The 20681-nt window shown below is 43.1% G+C and overlaps 1 protein-coding gene across 12 annotated transcripts in view; it reads right to left on the bottom strand.

The window, feature by feature from the left end:
- ALKBH8 (alkB homolog 8, tRNA methyltransferase) overlaps positions 1 to 20681 on the bottom strand; it is an 88078-nt gene that overhangs the window by 7282 nt on the left and 60115 nt on the right. For 11 of the 12 annotated variants that reach the window (XM_065581502.1, XM_065581501.1, XM_065581508.1 and 8 more), the window contains 2 exons: positions 18920 to 19071; positions 16004 to 16269 (listed from right to left, as the gene is read on the bottom strand). In XM_065581502.1, coding sequence (XP_065437574.1) covers positions 16004 to 16269; positions 18920 to 19071 — 418 coding nt within the window. Of the gene's footprint in view, positions 1 to 11222; positions 12159 to 16003; positions 16270 to 18919; positions 19072 to 20681 lie in introns of those variants that run through there. The other variant, XM_065581512.1, reaches the window with a different exon arrangement.

Here is a 20681-nt window from a genome sequence, read left to right as displayed (position 1 = left end):
CTCTGGGCTATGCCAATCCTGTCTTTACCTTGCAGATTAACAATCGATGGGCCCCAATCCCCTTGAAATATTCCCCTGTGATATCCATCCTGACACTGGCTACTCACAGAAATCCCACATCCCCTGCTTTAAAAGGAACAGTGCACCCCAGTTTACCACCCTTATATCACCACTCCTGTATAATGTACAGTACTTGTGAGCACTTATAATAAAACAAAATTTATAATAAAACAAAAGAAACTTTAATTAAGAAAGAATAGGGATTCCACTAGACAAGAGAAATGGAAACAAATGGTGACAACAGAAAACAAAATCATACAATGCGAATTAGGACCTGTGCTTATTAATGACCTTTCCTATTTAATAAATAGGTTTTCCCCACCCGAAAAGTTCAGTCTGTTGCAGAGCTGGCTGGCTTCCCAGGAACCAGGATCCAACCTTTCATGACCCCCTCACCCAAGATATCTCCTCAGTGAATGGATGCAAAATGTCTTTCTCTACCCTGTGATATATTGAATCAGTCTTTTGTCTTTACTCACAGCCAGGGTGATTTCTGGTCTGGTATAATGTTCCCTTTTTACCTCCAAGTGGTTTCAATTGTTTGCAGTTATCTTTCGTGTTTTTCCATCGACTGTTCGGAAATGGGGCAAAGCTAGACAATTACGGACTAACCAGGGAGAGGTGACAACTCCCTCCTGCTTAAATGGGTCATCACCGAGTCATCTGATTCCCTGGTGACTAACTTTTACTCCAAATCAATAAGGCATCATTTCAATATAGTTACATTATTCCTTAAATATTACCTGTACATGCATCTTGTAATGATTATGAGTATTAATAAATTACAAGCTTTCAGTAGAGATCTCACATGCTATCCTGTATGGATAAATACCATGAAAGTGGTGTATTAGGTGTCAGAAACTGTTCATTGGCTACTTATTATCCAACCACTCTGCACTGTGTGAGCAGTGCAATGTGTCTGACTGGTAACCCCTTAGGTATTTAAAAACTTGGGTAATATCCAACAGCTAAACTCCTGTAACAATGGTAAAACTCTCATTCATTGACTTCATTGGAGCCAGGATTTGGCTCCCAGATGCCAAATTTTTGTCTGATAAAATTTTGAACCGCTAAAATACTGAACTCCCAGAGTTGGATTTTCCAATGGAATAAAGCAATTGAGGTGGTGCTGCTACTCGTGTCACTGTAGTAATTGCTATAAAGATTCAAAACACATCAACACTTCCTAGTTTCTGTTTGAGTACGGGAATGTGTAATGTGTCGGTATAGACTTCCCAGCCCCAAGGGAGATGGGCCACAGGGTCAGTCTTAGGGCAGATTTCATAATATGATCTTTCCTTAGTTTGTACTTTCCTCTGCATTCAAGTCAAGAGTGAAGAGAAACAGCATCTACAAACATCCTTTTACATGCCTTACATCAAAAGAATAAATCAGCGATGAGCAAGGGACTTCTGTAAAACAACCCTGCAGTGATGCACACATCTCTTTGATTTCCAGGTCTGCCACTTGTATTGAATTTAATAATCAAGCTACCAAAATATATTTCAAATGCATGTTGGCTGGAAATATGAAATTTATTTTTGTTTTAAACAATCATCAATAGGCAGATAATGGAAAACAAGATTCCTAAATAATATTTGCTGGCAGTGTTTGTTTTATTTCAAACAAAAAGAATTCCAAGTCAGCCTGAATGGGAGAAGAATAGCAAACAACGTGTTCTGACTAATCAATTTACTAAAGGTGACAGCATAGTTTAAATTAAAAAAATCTCTGCTGCATTAATTTGTAAAAATTACTATATGGAGAGAGAGTGTAAGAAAGAGCTGAGTTATCCATAATACCATCACATTTTCTAGGTTCAATCTAGCTTAGCTTTTGAGCATACAATTAAGGCTTGTTTGCAAATTTCCAGCCAAATTTTGTGATCTGACTCAGGCAAAATTCGTATTGACCTCAGTCAGAGTTTTGCCCAAGTGAAGAAACTGCAAGATTTGGCCCAAAGTAAATGTAGCTGTTGCGAAAACTGCTGAATTGACAGCTCAGGAAAATGGAATCCTTTTACACAATAAAAGCCAGGTACAGCATGGACAGCGGCACTGCAAACTTGCACACACTGCCCAAGTGCCTCAGTACAGCCCTGAAGGGATCAATTTAATGTTGTTCAATTTCTATTTTTGGCCTCTCCACAGAGCTTACCAAAACCTGAGCCAAATGGTGCCTAATTTGGCTGGTGATTGACAGGAGGAGGAGACTTGTCCATGAAGAACTAGGCCGAGATCTCAACTCGTTTCACATTGGAAACCAATGGTAGTATCTTCTGATCACTCTCGCCCTGAGCTGAATTCAAACTGATGATCTTCATGTGATAGGCTCGACAGCTCATTACCAGTCTGTCACAGAATCCCCTACGGTTCCTCCTACAGGGGCTGGCAGAACCTGACCATGCCCAGTTACCTACACTGGGTGGTTCCAGCTTTCCTCTGAGTGCCACCCTGCACTGGGCTTGGATCACAGGTGCCAACTTTCGTCTGTCCGGGACAATTTGGCCCTACATTTGTACAGTAGAAATGGGCTTGGTAGTGTGAATTAAATAAAAACCACAGAAATGACCTTAAAAGAGACCACACTGTACACTAACGAAATCCAGTAAACTGAAACTAACTGAGAAGAACAAATCACATGACAGCCAGAATGTGAGGTCCTAATTTGCATCTAAATTATATGAAATAATTGTGAAGTCAGGCTTACTTATAATGTCATACTTATTAAAGTGAATCCACTGCCCAAAACAAAAAGATTGTATCTTGTGATGAACAAGGAGACCTTGAAACATGTCGGTTACAATGCATAGCGGATCTACAAAAGGTTCACTAGGCTGAATATAACATTGCATTTAATGTAATTATGATAGAACCTGTGTGTATATGCATAAGGACTGAACACAGAGAATCACCATAAATCTGTCTCTTACAAGAATTAAGCAAGTTTAAGATCCTTACTAGGATAAGCACAATATGACTTTTTTATATATAGTTATCAAAGAATTATAATTCCCATATGCCATCATTTTATAGTTTACAGTGTGAGAACTATACCTTGTATCACTTCAAAATGAATACACATTGGCTCAAGTCTTTTAAAAACAATGAGCCAGACCCTCAGCTAGTGTAAACGGGGTGAGTTCAATGGAGTGGCCCATTATTTTTATGAGTATTTTTTTTTCCACAGTGGGGAGGCGATTTTGTCCTGTGAGATGTTGTCTGGCATTTACAGCCAGAGACAGGGAGTCAGAACTCTGGGCTCCGTCACTGACTTGCTGGGGTGAGCTAGGGAAAAATATCACTTCACCATCAGAGTGATATGGTGAAGTTTCATGTTCACAAAGCATTTTGGGGACAGAGAAGTGCCCCCGTATTATCATCTAGCAGAACCTCTTCCTTACATTGCTCTCTGAGCCGCCAAGCCCAGGTCGAGAGACTCAGACTCTTGGGTCTCACGCTATTGCACTGAAAATAACTGTGTAGACGCTGCAGCTTGAGCTGGAGCTCAGGCTCTGAAACCTGGGGCAGGGGATGGACTTTAGAGCCTGAGCCATAACTTAAGAGCGTTATCTACACAGCTATTTTTATCACGATAGCATGAACCCCGTGAGCCTGAGTCTGTCGCTTCCCATGAGCCTGGGCTCAGAGGCTCTTTGCTGCTGGCTGATAGACGTACCTTAGGTGACCCTGGTTCTCATGCAGCAAGATAATCATATCCCTATGGCAAGACAGTGCAGCCAACTGTGTAAACAGGACATGGCATGCTCAGTCTAAATGCATAGGTGCGTCTTCCTCTTTCCCCAGGAGTTCTCTGCAGCATTTCCATATATAGTTACACATCTTAAGGCCGGGGTGGGGAGGGGGAGAGCGGGGGAGCAGTATGATCACCTAGAATGATCTGCAAAACACAGATCATAGAATTTCACCCATGAATTCCTGCATCAAACCCAGCACTTCTGGTTGAGCAAAGGCATCTCTTTTGGAAATTCATTAAATCTTGATTTAGATGTTTCAAGTGATGGAGAATCCATCACATCCCTATGTAAGTTGTATATTTTTAAGGGTCCCCCCTTTTCTTATCCGTTTTGGGAATCTTTTCAATCTTCTCTTATTTCAGCAAATCAAGCTCCTTGCTTTGAACCACCTGAAGTCTCTTATCTGCATCAGGTACTGTAGCTGAATGTTCAGTTGAGCATGGCCTCACGTCTAATCATTCTAGCAGCCAGGAGTTTTACACCTTTTATTATTTCCTCGAAGGAGGCTTGCATCTCAGGTTTAACTGGTTTTATTTTAGACAGCAATCCCCTAATGGCTGTCTTTGTGGCACACACATTCTTATCTTTCTCCATTATTCTTTGTGAATAGAACACTGGCCCACAGGGAGTTCCACAATGGATGCTGCTGCTTCTCTCTGGTTGCTTGCAAAAAAAGCACTTAATGTAAGCATTGCATTTCTGTACAATCCTTCCGGGGTTGCAATCTTTAGACACTTGTTAATTGCAGTTTCAGGGTCTTTTGATTTTCTAAGGCCTCAGCTACACTGCGATCTCAGTCACTTATGTAGATCCACCAGGGAAAGCTACTTAATGTAGACATGGTTTACACTAGCGTATCCAACTCTGTTTTACACCAGAGTAAGCTGCACTGGCAAAAAGCATATCTGAACTGGGGTTTGCAGCTGGGCAGGTGAAACCCCATTGTAAACAAGTTCTTAGTCACTTAAATTGCCACATGTGGGCTGTGGAAGAGCAGCGCTGCTAAGGAGCAGTCCATGTAACCCATTAGACTGAAGAGAGAAATGGAAGAATAAAAGGGAAGCTATAGGGAAGGAAGGTGGGGATTGAGAAAAATGGGCAGAGTGGTGATTTGTAAGCACTTCCAGCAGCCCCACAGGCAGATTCTTTGGGGGTAGGATGGGGAGGAGCATGAAGCAGACCTACTGTCACTACTGGGCTTCTAGCAGCCCAGCTGCCATAGTTTCATCCAGAGGTGGCTGCATTTCAGTGGTGAGTAAAAGGATTCTAATAACATATAGTTAGTAAAGTCATATGGAATGGAACCTGGGGACAAAAGATGCTAAATCAAGATATTATTAATGGCATCACAACCTGGGAGAGGCTAAGTCCTCAGCCAAGTTTAGGTAGAGATAGATAAAAACACTATTATGTTGCTGTGACAGAATACATCCCTGTGTTCACACCCTACATGTTGTTGTAATAATGTCTGTACAAGGTATGCCTTGTGAGGTATCATTTAAAAACTCATAATTTGCTGATCAATAATATGGCAACATGCACATAGCAGTGTTGTATATAACGTTATGAACATACGCTGAAATCATGACTGAAGTATGTTTCCCAGATAAGTCTGGGAAGTGGCTAAACCAATTCCTCAGAGACAAAGGGCAAGCTGACGCCTCAGCCAGGTGTCAACAAGGCTAATGGACCATTCCCTGCTAAGTGGCCATTCTTTGGCAAGGAAGGGGGCCAGCAGGGACAAAAATCTACATCTTAGCAAAGAAACAGCATGGAGTTTCCTTTCTTCACCAGACTGCCTGTAGCCTTGTTCCCAGCTGGAAATGCTTCTCAGAGGGGGGACAGGACTATAAAAAGAAGGGGCAGATACCCCAAAACACCCCTCTTTCTCCCTGCCACCTCATTCTTGAGAAGACAAAAGGAAACAGCCATTGGACTCTGGAGGGGTCTAGACCTGAGAGTTTGGGCAGTAATCTGCTGGAGCATGTGATGAGAAAGTCTGCTTTGCAACTAAGTTAGTTTCTTAAGTAGATACTAGTAAACGTGTTATCTTTATTTTTCTTGTAACCATTCTGACTTTTATGCCTCATTACTTGTACTCATTTAAAATCTCTCTCTCTTTGTAGTTAACAAACTTGTTTTATTGCTTTCTCTAAGCTAAGCCAATGTGTTTAAATTGAAGTGTCTGGATAGCTATTTAAAATAATAAAATGGCATATTTTTCCTTTAAAGGAATACCAGATTTAATATATTTGTACTGGCTAGGAGAGGGCTGGACAGTACAGGACAGACATTTCTGGGGGAAGATTTGGGTCGGGGGGGGGTGTTGGGGTCACCCTGCCACATAGCCCAGGCTGGTAAGAGCCACAGTGAGGCTGGCTGGCTGCAGCACCCACAGACATAGCTGGCAGTGACACACATGCCAGAGGCTGTTTGTGAGCAGTCCAGATAGGAGGCTGTAGCAGCAAGGCATTGTAAAGTACACCCCAGGTTACAGAGCCGGGGTGACACAGCTGCTCATTAGTCTGGATTGTGCCCCAGTATGTCACAGTATTCCATCATTATGTATATTCTTTGTACTTTACCTCATTATAACTAACTCCACCTGGTGGAATTAGTTCATTTAAGTCTCTTGGAACCTGATTGATTCAACTCATCTGATGCCGATAGAGAGAACGACATCTAATTCTGAAATCCAACCACCAAATGAAATTATATGGCTCCCCAGAGAAACGTTTCAGCTATAACTAATAGCATGAGAGACTCGAGGAACCAAATTACATTCTAGCAAGCGTGCGCACACGCACGCACACACATACAGAGCAAGAAAGACGACTACAGCCACAGCGAGAGAGAAAAATTCCCTTGCTTTAGCTGGTCTGAGTCAGACCTTTAGCATTTCCTTCACGTAGTGTTTTGTTTTCTACCACACAGAACCAAGATGCCTTTGGAAATAATATGCTGTGTCTAAAATGGGAGGTTCATCTCTCACTGGCGTAATATCAGAAGCAACTCATATACATCAGTATGTTCACTTGTTTTGTGCTCCTTGCTCACCTGTTCTTTTGGAGTTCTCCCTTCATCCCCCAGCCACCCCACCACAAGATCTTTCACCCCTTCAGTTACTCTTTATGGAGAGAGTAGGACAATGGAGGCTCCCCAAAACAGACTGCCTGCCCAGTCTTTAGTCAGAGCAGTCTGACCACTACCCAACACACAGAACTGGCTCCAGGGATACTTTGTAAGTCAGTTCTTCCTATCTGCTTTCACATGCCACCAGGCTCACTGAAATGCCATCTCCTCTGGGAGGACAGCATACCGAATGCAGCCCTGATACTTCCACCAACTTGCACTAATAATGCACCAAACCCTTTACTCCCCTTCCTGAAAAAAGGTACATTTTATGTGATACTCTAAATCCTGGCTGATCCTAGACTGGGAGGGGAAACGGAGTGGGGAGAAATAGACCAATGTCTCACTGCAGAAAAGGTAAAATGCTATATCAGAATAACTTAATATTTAAATTAAATAAATCATTAATTAAAGTTTGTAAAATACTTTGCGATCCTTGGACAAGGGGTGCTATAAAAGTGAAAATTTGCTACAATAAAACCCACCATTTTACATCTTATTTATTACATTTCTCACTAATGTCAATATTCTTGCCAAGGTCTACTTGATACACTTTCACACAGTAACTGTTTGTTTGCATTTTCCATCAAAGTGCCATCCCAATTAAAAATGGAAACTCTGAAAATGCAAGGCTACAATGCCCTTCAAGCTTATGCTGTAGCTCTTTGGGGATGCTGTACCTTCCCATGTGCATTCACACATGATCACCCCTGCTTCGGCATGCTGGAAACCTGGAGTCAGATCCAAAGCCCATTGAATTCAATAGGAGTCTTTGCATTGACTTCAGTGGGCTTTGAACTTAGGTCATTGTAGTGGCCTAGGCTGAAATATGACATTATAAGAAAACAAAAGCCCTGGACGTAGATATCAAAGTCGTGCTTAAAAACAATGACATAAATGTAACGAAAACCAGCTAAAAAACCCAGGGAATTGTTTGGTGAAAATCAGTTTCTCTGGCTCCTTTGCATACATTACAACAATGAAATACCTGTGGGAGTCAAAAAACCACTGGGATCTCATATTTTATCAGATGCATAATCTTCTGTCAGTTTCTGTCCTAACTAAATGAGGCTCTGATTCCATCTCTCACTCAAAATTCTTCACCTGAGTTTCTGATTGTCATGCAATTGCTGTTCTCTATTGTAACAGAATAATACAGCCATTACAGCATAGCTGGTTTTGTTGAGTGTGCCTGAATTTATGCTAGTTCCATTGTCACACAATAATACCTGACTAGACAAGGCTCTGTGTAATCATCTAAAGAAAGTCAAGCAAACACAATAGCACAGACAGCTGTGGGGACATTTTCAGACAGTGCCTAAAGATTAAAACACCATGAGATGTACCTTAACTTTGAATTGCTGTTAGAGCTGCTATTTAAAGTACCCTTTCTAAAAATGGACTGTAACCTCTACAGCACACTGCCTACACACAGAAACTACTTGTCTCAGTTCCTTCTCTTTACTTTCCAACATCTGCAGGTCAAAATACTTCAGGATGCATAGCAGCATCGATATATTTGTGCCTTAATAAAATAACTCAATTTCTCAGCAATGTGTCACTGCCTCCTGTCCTAGAGTATCTGGGCTGAGAGTTCTGAATAGGTGTTATGAATACAGAGAGACCTCTTAAAAGGAACTAATAAGTATTGTCATGTAAGGGCAGACCACAGTTACTGAGAAAAATGCTGGGTCAAATACCTCCATCAGTCAAGGGGGGGAAATGGAGGAAAGATTTGATTCTCTGTATCTTACTCCTGGGGGAATTCTGCGCCAAAAAATTAAAAATTCTGCACACACTATTCTAAAATTCTGCAAAGCTTATTTCTCAACACTACATAATCACACCGGTTTAAATTATTTTGGTAATTTATTTCAAAATACCCATCAGCAAGTATGTCTGAAACAATACAGACACACACAAAAATTCCCTCTGGAGTTGAGAGTTAAAGAAACCCCTATGACAACCAAGTTCCTGTTTCTCTGCAGTGTCTTCTATGTGCGAGCTGGGCTCTGCCAGGTCCAGTGGCCCCGGGTGGTGGCCAGAAGCACTGCAGCCCGTTTCTATGGGGGAAAGGAAATTATGTAAAAAAAACATTAATTTCTGCAAAATTCTGCACTGCGTAGTGGCACAGAATTCCCCAGGAGCAACACTATTATCCTGATACTTCACCTGCCAAAACGAGCGTACTCTGCAAATTCCACTCCCCTCCTCAGTTCACATTAATATCCGACCAAAGTCAATGGGGCTAAAACAATGTATGAAATGTGATCAGGCTCAGACATACTCTGAAAAACTTTTGAAGTGATAATCAAGATAGTCGAGTACAGTTTTTTTTCCTCTTACTTAATTGGCCTCTCAGAGTTGGTAAAACAACTCCCACCTTTTCATGCTCTCCGTATGTGTATATATATCTCCTCAATATATGTTCCATTCTATGAATCCGAAGAATGGGCTGCAGCCCACGAAAGCTTATGCTCAAATAATTTTGTTAGTCTCTAAGGTGCCACAAGTAGTCCTGTTCTTTTTGCGGATACAGACTAACATGGCTGCTACTCTGAAACTTTTAATATGTTCAGTGTCTCTTCATACCATAGTCTCTCAATGCTGCTATTCATTTTAATCCCCAATCCCTAGACCTCTTATGTTTCTGCTATGTCTTTTTTTGAAATAGGGCAACTAGAACTGAGCACTGTATTCCAGGGAGGGAATCCCAATAATTTACATAGTGGCATTATAGTATTTTCATTAGAATTCTCTCTCATTTTTTAAACAATCTAACAGTTTGTTGGCTTTTTTTTTACTATTTCCATGCCCTGAGATGTGTTCACTGAGCTGTCCCCAAGAACACCCAGATGTTTTTCCTAAGTGGTTAGAGTTAATTAAGCATATATAACACTTATGACTAGTTTAAATTATTTCTTCCAATCTGCATTATCTTGCATTTGTCAACCAATTGCATCTGTCACTGTGCTGCTGAGTCACCAAGCTTTGTTAGGTCTCTCTGAAGTTCCTCAGTCATATCTAGCCTTGACCACCCTTAATCATTTTGTGTCATCTGTTAATTTTGCAAAATATACATCAGTGACTGTTTGTCTTGAACCTTGGTCCACAGGGCACGTCAGCACTAGTAAGTTCCAACCTGCCCCCTTGTGGCCTGCTAACTGTTATCAGAATAGGAGCTGAACCCTTACAGAGGACCCCAGTCCTGGACTCAGATTGGGAGAACGCTGGTCGTCCTGATTGGTTCACAGCATCTATATAAACCCAGTTCAGAAACAGGAAGTTGTCCATGCAACTGGGCTCTTCCTGCTTTTGACTGTTCCCCTGAGATACCTGCTCCTACTGCTGATCTCCCGGTAACCTGACCCTACCTGCTTCCTGACCTCTGTTTGGCCTCTGGCCTGTCTCAGACACTGACATCCTGATATCAGACCTGACCTGACTCCCAACCCCAGCTCTGATTAGTAGGTCAGACCATTCACATCCTGGTTCTGTCAGCGCATCATCTCTTCCTTATAGCCCACCCCTTAGCTGTTAGAACAAACCAAAGTCCGTCCTGTGCTCAGCTGACTTGAGTCTTTGAAAAAGTGGAGGTGACTTACCTGTAACTGGAGGTTACCTGAGATGTGTTGTCCCTATCTGTATTCCACACCTGTCCTCTTGCTCAGAATTGAGGGCATAAGAGGCAGTGTGGACCAACACCTCTCCAGTTCCTTCTCTTATTGTGAATCCTGTCATGATCCACAGCAGAGGGGACGGAGGGTGGATACTGGAATACAGATAGGGACCACACACCTCAAAGAACCTCCAGTTACAGGTAAGTCACCTCCTCTTTTCCTTTGAGTGCTGGTCCCTATGTGTATTCCACACATGGGAGATTAGTAAGCAGTAGTTAAACAAGAGGTAGGTGGGATGAAATGGCACTTCTCTGCCTTTTTTTGGGATGGGATTGCATGAGGCAGGAGTGTATCATGGTACCCTGGCTGGATCCATAATTGCCTTACTGATGAGAGGACCACTCAACTGGGACCTGAGGGTTGCAAGATGTCCAATAGCCTATGTTGAGGTATTTGGAGGACCTTCTCGAGCTCAGTCTGGAGCTCAGATGCCACTTTTTGTACAAGCACCTGATATTGCCTGTGATCATCAGGGAGAGATGGTGAAGACAGGGTGACAGCCTCATCTGGGGAGAACAAAGAGATGACCGCTGGAACCATCAGATCCAGATCAACTTTCTTCTCGTCATACTCTGATGGAGCCATTGGTGTTGGTTAGGATAGATAACGTTCATGCATGGATCCAGGGTGCCTAAAGTAAGGACCCCAGAGGCCCCAGTAAGGCCAATGTGAGGGGACAATAGGTTGGGGCCGACTCCATAGCATTGAGAACCATCAGGCCCTTGGAAAGTCCTATCTTGGCACAGGACTGAACCCCAATCTCCTGGAGCTTCTGTCTGGACTCGCCTGCCTATGTAGGGATAGAGGTTCATCTGGGGCCTCCAACTCATTCAATGAGAGGGTTGGTTCCCAATCGACCATTACAACTGTCGGTACCGATGGATGGGTACTCAGGTTCGCTCTGTGTTCTTGATGTGGTTTCTTCTTCGGTGTGACAATATCTCTAAATAAGGTCCCGAGGGGACAGGGAACTGAGGATAAGAAAGGGTAAAAATGTCCTCCGGGGAGACATAGGTCTCAGATCTTCTTAGTGTGTAGGGAGTATTGGTTTTAGTGGACATTGGATCCTTCTGGGGCTGTGTTGGTACTGGCACAGAGTCTGATCTGGATGTTGAAGGTAGTGGTTGCCAGTCCTTTGGTTTATATGTCGACACTGAGATTGGTATCACATGTCATGGAGCATCACATTCTTTAGAGGAGGTTTACCCAGACCTAAGTCTATCTGGACCCATGTACGAAGACTCATCTGACTTGGATGGAGTCAGGGAGGGATCCTTTCTTTTCAGGGCAGATTTTGAAGAGGAACTGTTCTATGATTGTGAGTGTCCCCTTACACTCATGAGAAGCCTTGGATTCTTTAGGCTTGGAAGTTGCAGATTCATCTCCTGAGTTCATGCCTGGAGGGTTGCTGCCCGTTGGTAGGGACCGGTGTAAGGGGGTGAGGTGTCCCCAGCCTGGATCCTACTGGGGTGTCTCATGGCTTTTTTCATGAGGTGCTTCCTCAGTTTGAGCTTTCAAGCCTCACGAGTCTGGGGAGGGAAAAAGTGGCAGATAGTGCACTTAACAAAGACGTGAGCTTCACCAAGACAGAAAAGGCAGTGTTGGTGTTCGGCACGCTCTGAAAAGGAGAGGGGGCAGAAAATGCACTTCTTAAATCCCAGGACTCTGGCCACAGTTCTTCCTCTCAGAGAAGAAATTCCCCAAGATAGGGAAAGAACTAACTAAACTACACTACACTAAGTATTAAAATGATAAATTCTAAAATAGTGAAAATATATATATATATATAACAGCAGATCGAAGAAAGAAAACAACGGAAGAAGCTGTGGACACAGACGATTCTGACTCAGACCGTGAGGCAGTAAGAAGGAACTGGAGGGAGAGGTGGCAGTCCCTACCACTCCTTATATGCTTGGGCTGGACCCTGAGGAGAGCAACTGCGCATGTGCGGACCAATGGACACGGCTTACTAAAGATCTCTGGACTCAGATGCATGGCGTGCATTAATAAATTAATTAATGGAGATATCTTATCTCCTAGAACTGGAAGGGACCTTGAAAGATCATCGAGTCCAGCCCCCTGCCTTCACTAGCAGGACCAAGTACTGATTTTGCCCCAGATCCCTAAGTGTCCCCCTCAAGGATTAAACTCACAACCTTGGGTTTAGCAGGCCAATGCTCAAACCACTGAGCTATCCCTCCCCTCATACATATCCATGGGTGGAATTCGCACGGGGACCATCACTTGAAGAACTTTTTCCTCTCTGGATAGACGTGCAGATTTTTCTTTCTGGAGAGCACTCAGTCAGGAATGAAAGACTGCAATGTACTTGACATACCAGTGGACTAATAATTATTTTCAGGCCAGAGGAGTCAGGCATAAGCATGCCTGCTTATAAATCAGTTGGTTCTTTCTGGCTTGTGACATCAGTAATGCAAACAGCTGTATTACAAATACTTGCAGGGCTTTAAATAATAGCTTATGTTTTATAGCTGAGCATAAATAGTAGGACAAACTCCTGAAACAGATAAACAAGTCAGACTTCTATTATTACTAATGACAATATTTTACATTGTAATGATGTTTTCAGCCTGAAGGATTCCAAACTATTTTACAATCTAAACACATAAATGAATCAATTCATTGCTCAAATGCAGACATTTCTGGGCTAAAGAGCAGAAGCAGACAGCTCGCTGTATAACACCGAGGAGGGTTTTTTAGCCAAAGAATTAAGGGAAACCTGTAGCTCTACAAAAAGTGTCATGATCTCTTTTAACTTTGAAATATCTGCATTTCTTCTACACTGAAAAAAAAAAATAATTTGTTTAATATTTGTGTGAGTGTGTGTCGTTGTCTAGGGAAGGGAGGAGAGCGAGTGTGGGGGGATGTGCCAGAGGGCAGAAGATACAGTTGAATGACAGGATACAGGAGATTAGTGAATGTTAGTGATAGGGGGTGTCTTTGAGGATGGGAAAAGAGAAAGGGATCAATAAGGAAGATGAGAGAAAGAACGAGTGACTGAAGGGAGACAAGAAATTGCAAGAACACAATCACAGCAATGAAAGGAGAAGGGTCAGAGGAAGAGAAAAGGGGCGATGGAAAAATTATACATCACAAAAACTGGTATGAAAGGAAAAGAGGAACAAGGAAGAAATGTTACACCAAGATTTATTGAGCAGAAAGGAGATTAAAGGGGAACAGAAGCAATATTACGTAGGAGGCCAAGTAGGCCAGATCGTTAGCTGGCATAAATCAGTGTAGCTCTACTGACTTCAATGGCTCTATGCCAATTTTAACCAGTGAGGATCTGGCCCAGTATGTTTGTTTTTTTTAAACAACTACTGAATGGCATGCAAAATGTCAAAGGTTACATTAAATAAACTGATAAAGAATAAAACATGGCTAGAAAAGATGAACAAGGAGACAGGAGAACCATGCTGCAGGAAGTTCACCTTGGGCAGAAAATTGCCTACAGTTGCCCCTCTTATGCATGCCAGGCTGAAAAAGTTTGAATGATGCCCTTTTATTTTGCACTCTTTTCCTTGTTTGTTTATTCTGAAACGTAGGCCCCAAACCTGCAAATGGGGTTTGAGGGCTTGTCTACACTTACATTTTATAGCACTCTAACTTGCTGGCTCATGGGGGTGAAAAATCACCCCCTGAGCGCACCAAGTCTGAGCGCTTTAAAGTGCTACTATAGACAGGCTCCCAGCGCTCGGCGCTAATCCCCTCGTGGAGGTGGATTACCAGGAGCACTGGAAAGAGCTCTCTCCCGGCGCTCATGCGCGACCACACTCGCACTTCAAAGCGCTGCCGCGGGAGCGTTCCCGCGGCAGCACTTTGAAGTTTCCAGTGGAGACATACCCTTAGACTACAAGCTCTTCACGGGGGTCTTGTCTTTGCTTCTTCCATGAGTACTATGGCACATTAGAAATAAATACCACAGATAGTAAAATCCACAGAAGGTGTGGCACCTACTGACTATAAATTATGCCAGTGTGTTAGCTTCTGTCTCTAGCAAAGCGCATCTGTGGAGAGATTTAGTGGACGTTACACACTACGGGGATCTGATGTTATACCCTGTTTCCTCAGCAAGAGGCACTCTACTGCTAACTACTAGCATACACGGGAACTAGAGATTTTTATACAGACGCATCTCTCTGGTATTTTTTTTAACAATTCTGCTTTTTGATATTTTTAGATAAAGACGTATCACTTGCATAGGGTCAAATGCACCCTGTCATTGTGTAATGTAGAAGGAAACAAAAGAGCACAAAGAAGGGGTGAAATGTCATAAAAAACAAAGTGGGGGAGAATGGTGGCTTAGTGGCAGTTCCCTTCATCCCTGAGAACTCACAGAAGCCCTCTTTGAGTGTGCTGCATGGCTAGGGTTTGGGGGGAAGAGGAGGACTGGGGAGCAGTCACTTTACTTTACAGGCTCCCCTCAAAATTTGGTAGAGTTCTAATTGAAAGTCTGTGTTGAACTTGATGTTCCTTGAAAATTTCACTTTCTTCTCTTCACTTCTGTACACACTGAAGATGTGTTTGTGTAGGGGTGAGAGCTGTCGTGCAGTCGTGATGAGGACAGCCAATGGAAGCCCAGTTCCCAAGTAAGCCACGCTGCCAGAGAAAGAGGACCATAGTGCAGTATACAGAGGGCACACCTTGCAGATAAACCTTGGAGATCTTATTGGTACTGCAGTTTCAGAGACATCCTCACATCCCTTCCACCCACCTTCCAAGTGGAAAATCTACCGGGACACCTGAAATTGTCTGACCATTTGCCCCTTTAGCAAGTTTTTCATGGCAGTGGTGAATACAGACCATTGTAATTATTCACTACAATTTTCCACTATGACATACTTTGATTTGTAAACCAAAAAGAAAAAAAGAAAAGGTGACAAATGGAATGTGCAAACCAGGGGCAGCTCTATGTTTTTTGCCACCCCAAGCACAGCAGTCAGGCAGCCTTCGGCGGCATGCCTGTGGGCGGTCCACTGCTCACGCGGATTTGGCAGCGTTTCTGCGGGTGATCTGTCGGTCCTGCGCCTTCGGCGTACCTGCCGCCAAATTGCCGCCAAAGCCGCGGGACTGGCAGACCTCCCGCAGGCATGCTGCTGAAGGCAGCCTGACTGCTGCCCTCACGGCGACCGGCACGCCCCCCCCACGCTTGCTGCACTGGTGCCTGGAGCCGCCCCTGGTGCAAACTTAGGACAATCGGTAATTGCTCTTTGGGGCTGGGAGCATCTTTTAATTCTGTGTTTGTACAGTGCCTAGCACAATGGGGTCCCAGTCCATGACTGGAGGTCCTAGGCATCACAATAACACAAACAACAACAACAATAAGAGAAGACAAATAATATCAGTGACTTACCATGTACAAGTCCTTGTTGATTCCAAGATATTTCCCATTTCCACAACCTACGTCAGCCACTATAGAGCCTTTTGGTAAAGTCCTAAGAAACTCAACAATTTTGGGCCATGGACTATGCCTGGTGCTGCTGAAGTGTGTTGCGATCTCTTCATACACCTTGTGTACATACTCTTCTTCCAGCTTTGAGGCCTCTGTCTCACTGTCATGGAATGAGGGTGCTTCCTCTCTTTGACAGCCTTGCTGACTGTCACATACAGAAGGGTAAGCTAGGATGTAAGAATAAGAAATCCAGATTGGAAACTTTTAACTTGTTGATTACATTTACTTAATAGGAAAACAAACAAACAAACAAAAAGAAAAAAAGAGAAAATCCATTAAAACCAAAGAATATAATGAAGACTTTGTAAAAGACATCTGTCAATATAGCTGAACTGCAGATCAAATTGTAAAAGTCTGAAAAACTTCAAACAGCCTGTATATTAGTCAACGTACTGTCATGTTATCCAAGGTTCCCACCAGCTTTTGATTCCAAAAATGATACATTACCACTACTGTCAAAGATCATGTGCTTGCTGTAATAGAGCCTCTGCTACAGTGTGTAAGTGTTTAAAGGTGAAATTCACCACTGTTCACAAGGGCTAAACACTACGTAAATCCCTATTTTGAGGGCTTAAGTGGTGCATGTGTCTTGTGATGTCTGTCTATCTAAGGTACTTATACGGTCCCCATCACCATAGTATCTGAGCACCTCCAGTCTTTAATGTATTTATCCTAACAACACCCCTGTGAGATAAGAAAGTATAATTATCCCCCACCTATTTTTTTTTCTTTTTTTTACACAGATGGGCAACTGAGGTAGAGAGAGACTAAATTACTTGACTAGCCCAAGGTCATAGGCAAGTCTGTGGTGAAGGAGAGAATTTAATCCAGGTCTCGCAAGTCCCAGGAGAGTGCCCTCACCGTTGGACCATGTCTTGGCCTTTGCCTTAATTTCACCCAATAAGGAGTATGGTCTTCAAGCCTCTAGAAAACATCAATTTGGTATTTTTAGATGGCAGCCTCCCATCTGGCTCTTCCGACATTCATTTATCTTACTTTTCATGTCTGGCCAGATCAGCCCCAAAATAGAACCTGACTAGAGTCAAGCTGATTAGAAGCAATCATGTTCTTTTTTAGGAACTATGCCAGATGGAGGTGTCATTAGAGAAGATTTTGGAACAAACTGATAAATTAAACAGTAATAAGTCACCAGGACAAAGTTTTGAAGGAACTCAAATATGAAATTGCAGAACTACTAACTGTGGTATGTAACCTATGATTTAATTCAGCTTCTGTACCAGATGACTGGAGGATAGCTAATATGATGCCAATTTTTTAAAAAGGCTCCAGAGGCCAGTAAGCCTAACTTCAGTACCAGGCAAATTAGTTGAAACTGCATTAAATAATAGAATTATCAGACACATAGATGAACACAATTTGTTGGGGTAGAGTTAACATGGTTTTTGTAAAGGGAAATCATGCCTCACCGATCTACTAGAATTATTTGAAGCGGTCAACAAACATGTAGACAAGGGGGATCCAGTGGATATAGCATAATTAGATTTTCAGAAAGCCTTTGACAAGGTCCCTCACCAAAGGCTCTTAAGCAAAGTAAGCTGTCATGGGATAAGAGGGAAGGTCCTCTCATGGATCAGTATGTCCAAAGCAGACTCCAAAGAGTTACAAAGGGATCTCACAAAACTGGGTTACTGGGCAACAAAATGGCAGATGAAATTCAATGTTGATAAACACAAAGTAATGCACATTAGAAAACATAATCCCAACTATACATATAAAATGATGGGGTCTAAATTAGTTGTTACCACTCAAGAAAGAGGTCTTGGAGTCATTGTGGACAGTTCTCTGAAAACCTCCACTCAATGCGTAGTGGCAGTTAAAAAAGCTAACAGAATGTTGGGAATCATTAGGAAAGGGGTAGATGATAAGACAGAAAATATCACATTGCCTCTATATAAATCCATGGTATGCTCACATCTTGAATATTGTATGCAGATCTGATCGTCCCATCTCAAAAAATATATTGGAAATGGAAAAGTGATTATGGATATGGAACAGCTTTCATATGAGAAGAGATAATAAGACTGGGACTTTTCAGCTTGGAAAAGAGATGACGAAGGGGGATATGATAGAAGTCTATAAAATCATAATTGGTTTGGAGAAAGTAAATAAGAAAATGTTATTTACTCCTTCTCACAACACAAGAACCATGGGTCACCAAATGAAATTAATAGGCAGCAGGTTTAAAATAAAAAAAATGAAGTATTTCTTCACACAACACACAGTCAACCTGTGGATCTATTTGCCAGAGAATATTGTAAAGGCCAAGACTATAACAGGGTTCAAAAAAGAACTAGATAAATTCATGGAGGATAGATCCATCAATGGTTATTAGCCAGGATGGGCAGGGATACAAAATCATGCTCTGAAGTGTCCCTAGCCTTTGTTTGCTTGAAGCTGGGAATGGATGACAAGAGATGAATCAATTGATGATTACCTGTTCTGGTCATTCCCTCTGGGGTACCTGGCACTGGCCACTGTCGGAAGACAGGATACTGGGCTAGATGGACCTTTGGTCTGACCAATATGGCCATTCTTATGTTATACAAAGTTCTCCTGCTGAGGAGATGTAGGTGGGGGAAAGTATCCATTCACTGATACTGTATCATATTGCTTTTAAAAGGAAACAGTGCCCAATAAGCTTTGTTCTTTGGCTACAGAAGGAAAATGCAAGCTTTGAATGTGAGGGCTGTTCATAGAAATACCAAACATTCATTACATACGATTTCAAATAACTGTGCTTAAGGGTCTGATAAAAGGACAACACACAGGATTCAATGATCAACCCAAGACACTTACTGCAATTGCAAGGGCTTCTCCTCACTTTCCTAAAAGTAAACGATGTCCTGGTTCCCCTCCTGTTTAATGTCAAATCTCCAACATCAGGAGTGACTGATCCAACTTTCTGTCGCTCAGATGCATGAACGATATCAAACTTTCGAGGCGTGATCCTAATACAAAATAAAGTGATTATTTAATCTGTACTGGGCAAACTGCTCCGATGGAGCAATTTCCAGCCATATCCTTGAGAGACCTCATTGAATTTAGTTTAAGTAGCTTTGGGGTCCATTGTACTAAATGAATGGTTTATGATTATTGTGAGCTAGGCTTGTATGTAACCTCTCGAGGGGAAGGTGAATGCAAATTCCCTGCCTCCAGCTATGCAAAACCCCAGCCTTTTGAAGCTATGCCCTGAGGAGTCCACTGTCTGATTTCTTTCTCCTGGCATCTGAAGCTCAAAGGCCCAAGCTGTACAAAGGAAAGACTGCACTATTCACAGATGTGCTAGTTCTCAGCTAAGGCTGATATGAACTTGTAACCACAGGCAAACCCCTTTGTGGGGTTTGAAGGACTGACTCCTACCAGAGCTCTTGTTAGAGTTGGGGTGACCTCTGGTAAGCTTATTAGCATGCATGTATGTTCTTTTATTGTTTTTAATGTTTTTTCTGTCATGCGTTCACCTTCAGAATAAATGTGCTTGCTTATAAAGAACTGATTGGTAACTTAACCGTGGCAATTACACTGTTTATAGCCTTCAAAGATACTGAGTCTCTGCTGCCTACACTTATATTTTCTGTAGCTACTAGGATCATGCACAAGCTGATCTGACTGTCCCTAGGGCATAGTTTACAGGTAATCATCAATTCAGATGGGCAGCTTAAATAATTATTGGAGAGGGTATCATTCCCTGTGGTGCAAAGGTGTGACTCCCATGAAAGGGTTGATTTATGTAAGGCTACTGCTTCCCTGGGATTGATCCACCAATGAACGTTTGTTCTGATGATGTAATGCCTGTAACTGGATAACCTGCCAGAGCTCCTGTCATTGAAATAATGGACTCCGTGACCTCCGTGACTTCTGCAGCGGCCAGTGCAGCCCCTGGGCCAGCCGCACTGGCCACTGCTGTAGCAATTTGGTTGTGGGAGGGGGCTCAGGGCTGGGGCAGGGGATTGGAGTGCGGGGCGGGGCTTACTTCGGGGGGGGGGAGGGGAAGATCCCTGGAAGCAGACAGTATGTCCCTGCAGCTGCCCCTGCCGGGGGCACCGCTCCCACAGCTCCCATTGGCTGCGATTCCCCGCCAATGGGAGCTGCAGAACTGGAGCTCGTGGTGGGGGCAGCGTGCGGCGCCTCCCTGGCCTTCCCTCCCCATAGGAGCTGCAGGGACATTCCGGCCGCTTCTGGGGAGCTGCGCAGAGCTGGGTAGGAAGCCTGCCAGCCCCACCAACCCTCCCTGTTAGCACCAGCAAGGGTTCCGGGCCACGCGCTGCCGCCCGGTCCCCTCCCCCTCAGCACCAGCAAGGGTCCCAGGTCACCTCCCCAGCACCCACAGCGACCCCAGACTGCCCCCACAGCGCATCCACGACCCCCCGGCCCAAGTTTTAGTTAGGCTTATATAGTACAAGTCATGAACAGGTCACGGGCCATGGATTTTTGTTTAATGCCCGTGACCAGTCAATGACTTTTACTAAAAATACCCATGACTAAAACGTAGCCTTACTCATAACTAATTATATTTTTAGAGGGCAATTCTTAAACAGATCCTGCTACAAATTTTATTCCA

Source organism: Chrysemys picta, chromosome 1 (assembly GCF_011386835.1).
Source record: "Chrysemys picta bellii isolate R12L10 chromosome 1, ASM1138683v2, whole genome shotgun sequence".
Lineage (NCBI taxonomy): Eukaryota > Metazoa > Chordata > Testudines > Emydidae > Chrysemys > Chrysemys picta.
This window is presented reverse-complemented; position numbering and strand designations above follow the sequence as displayed.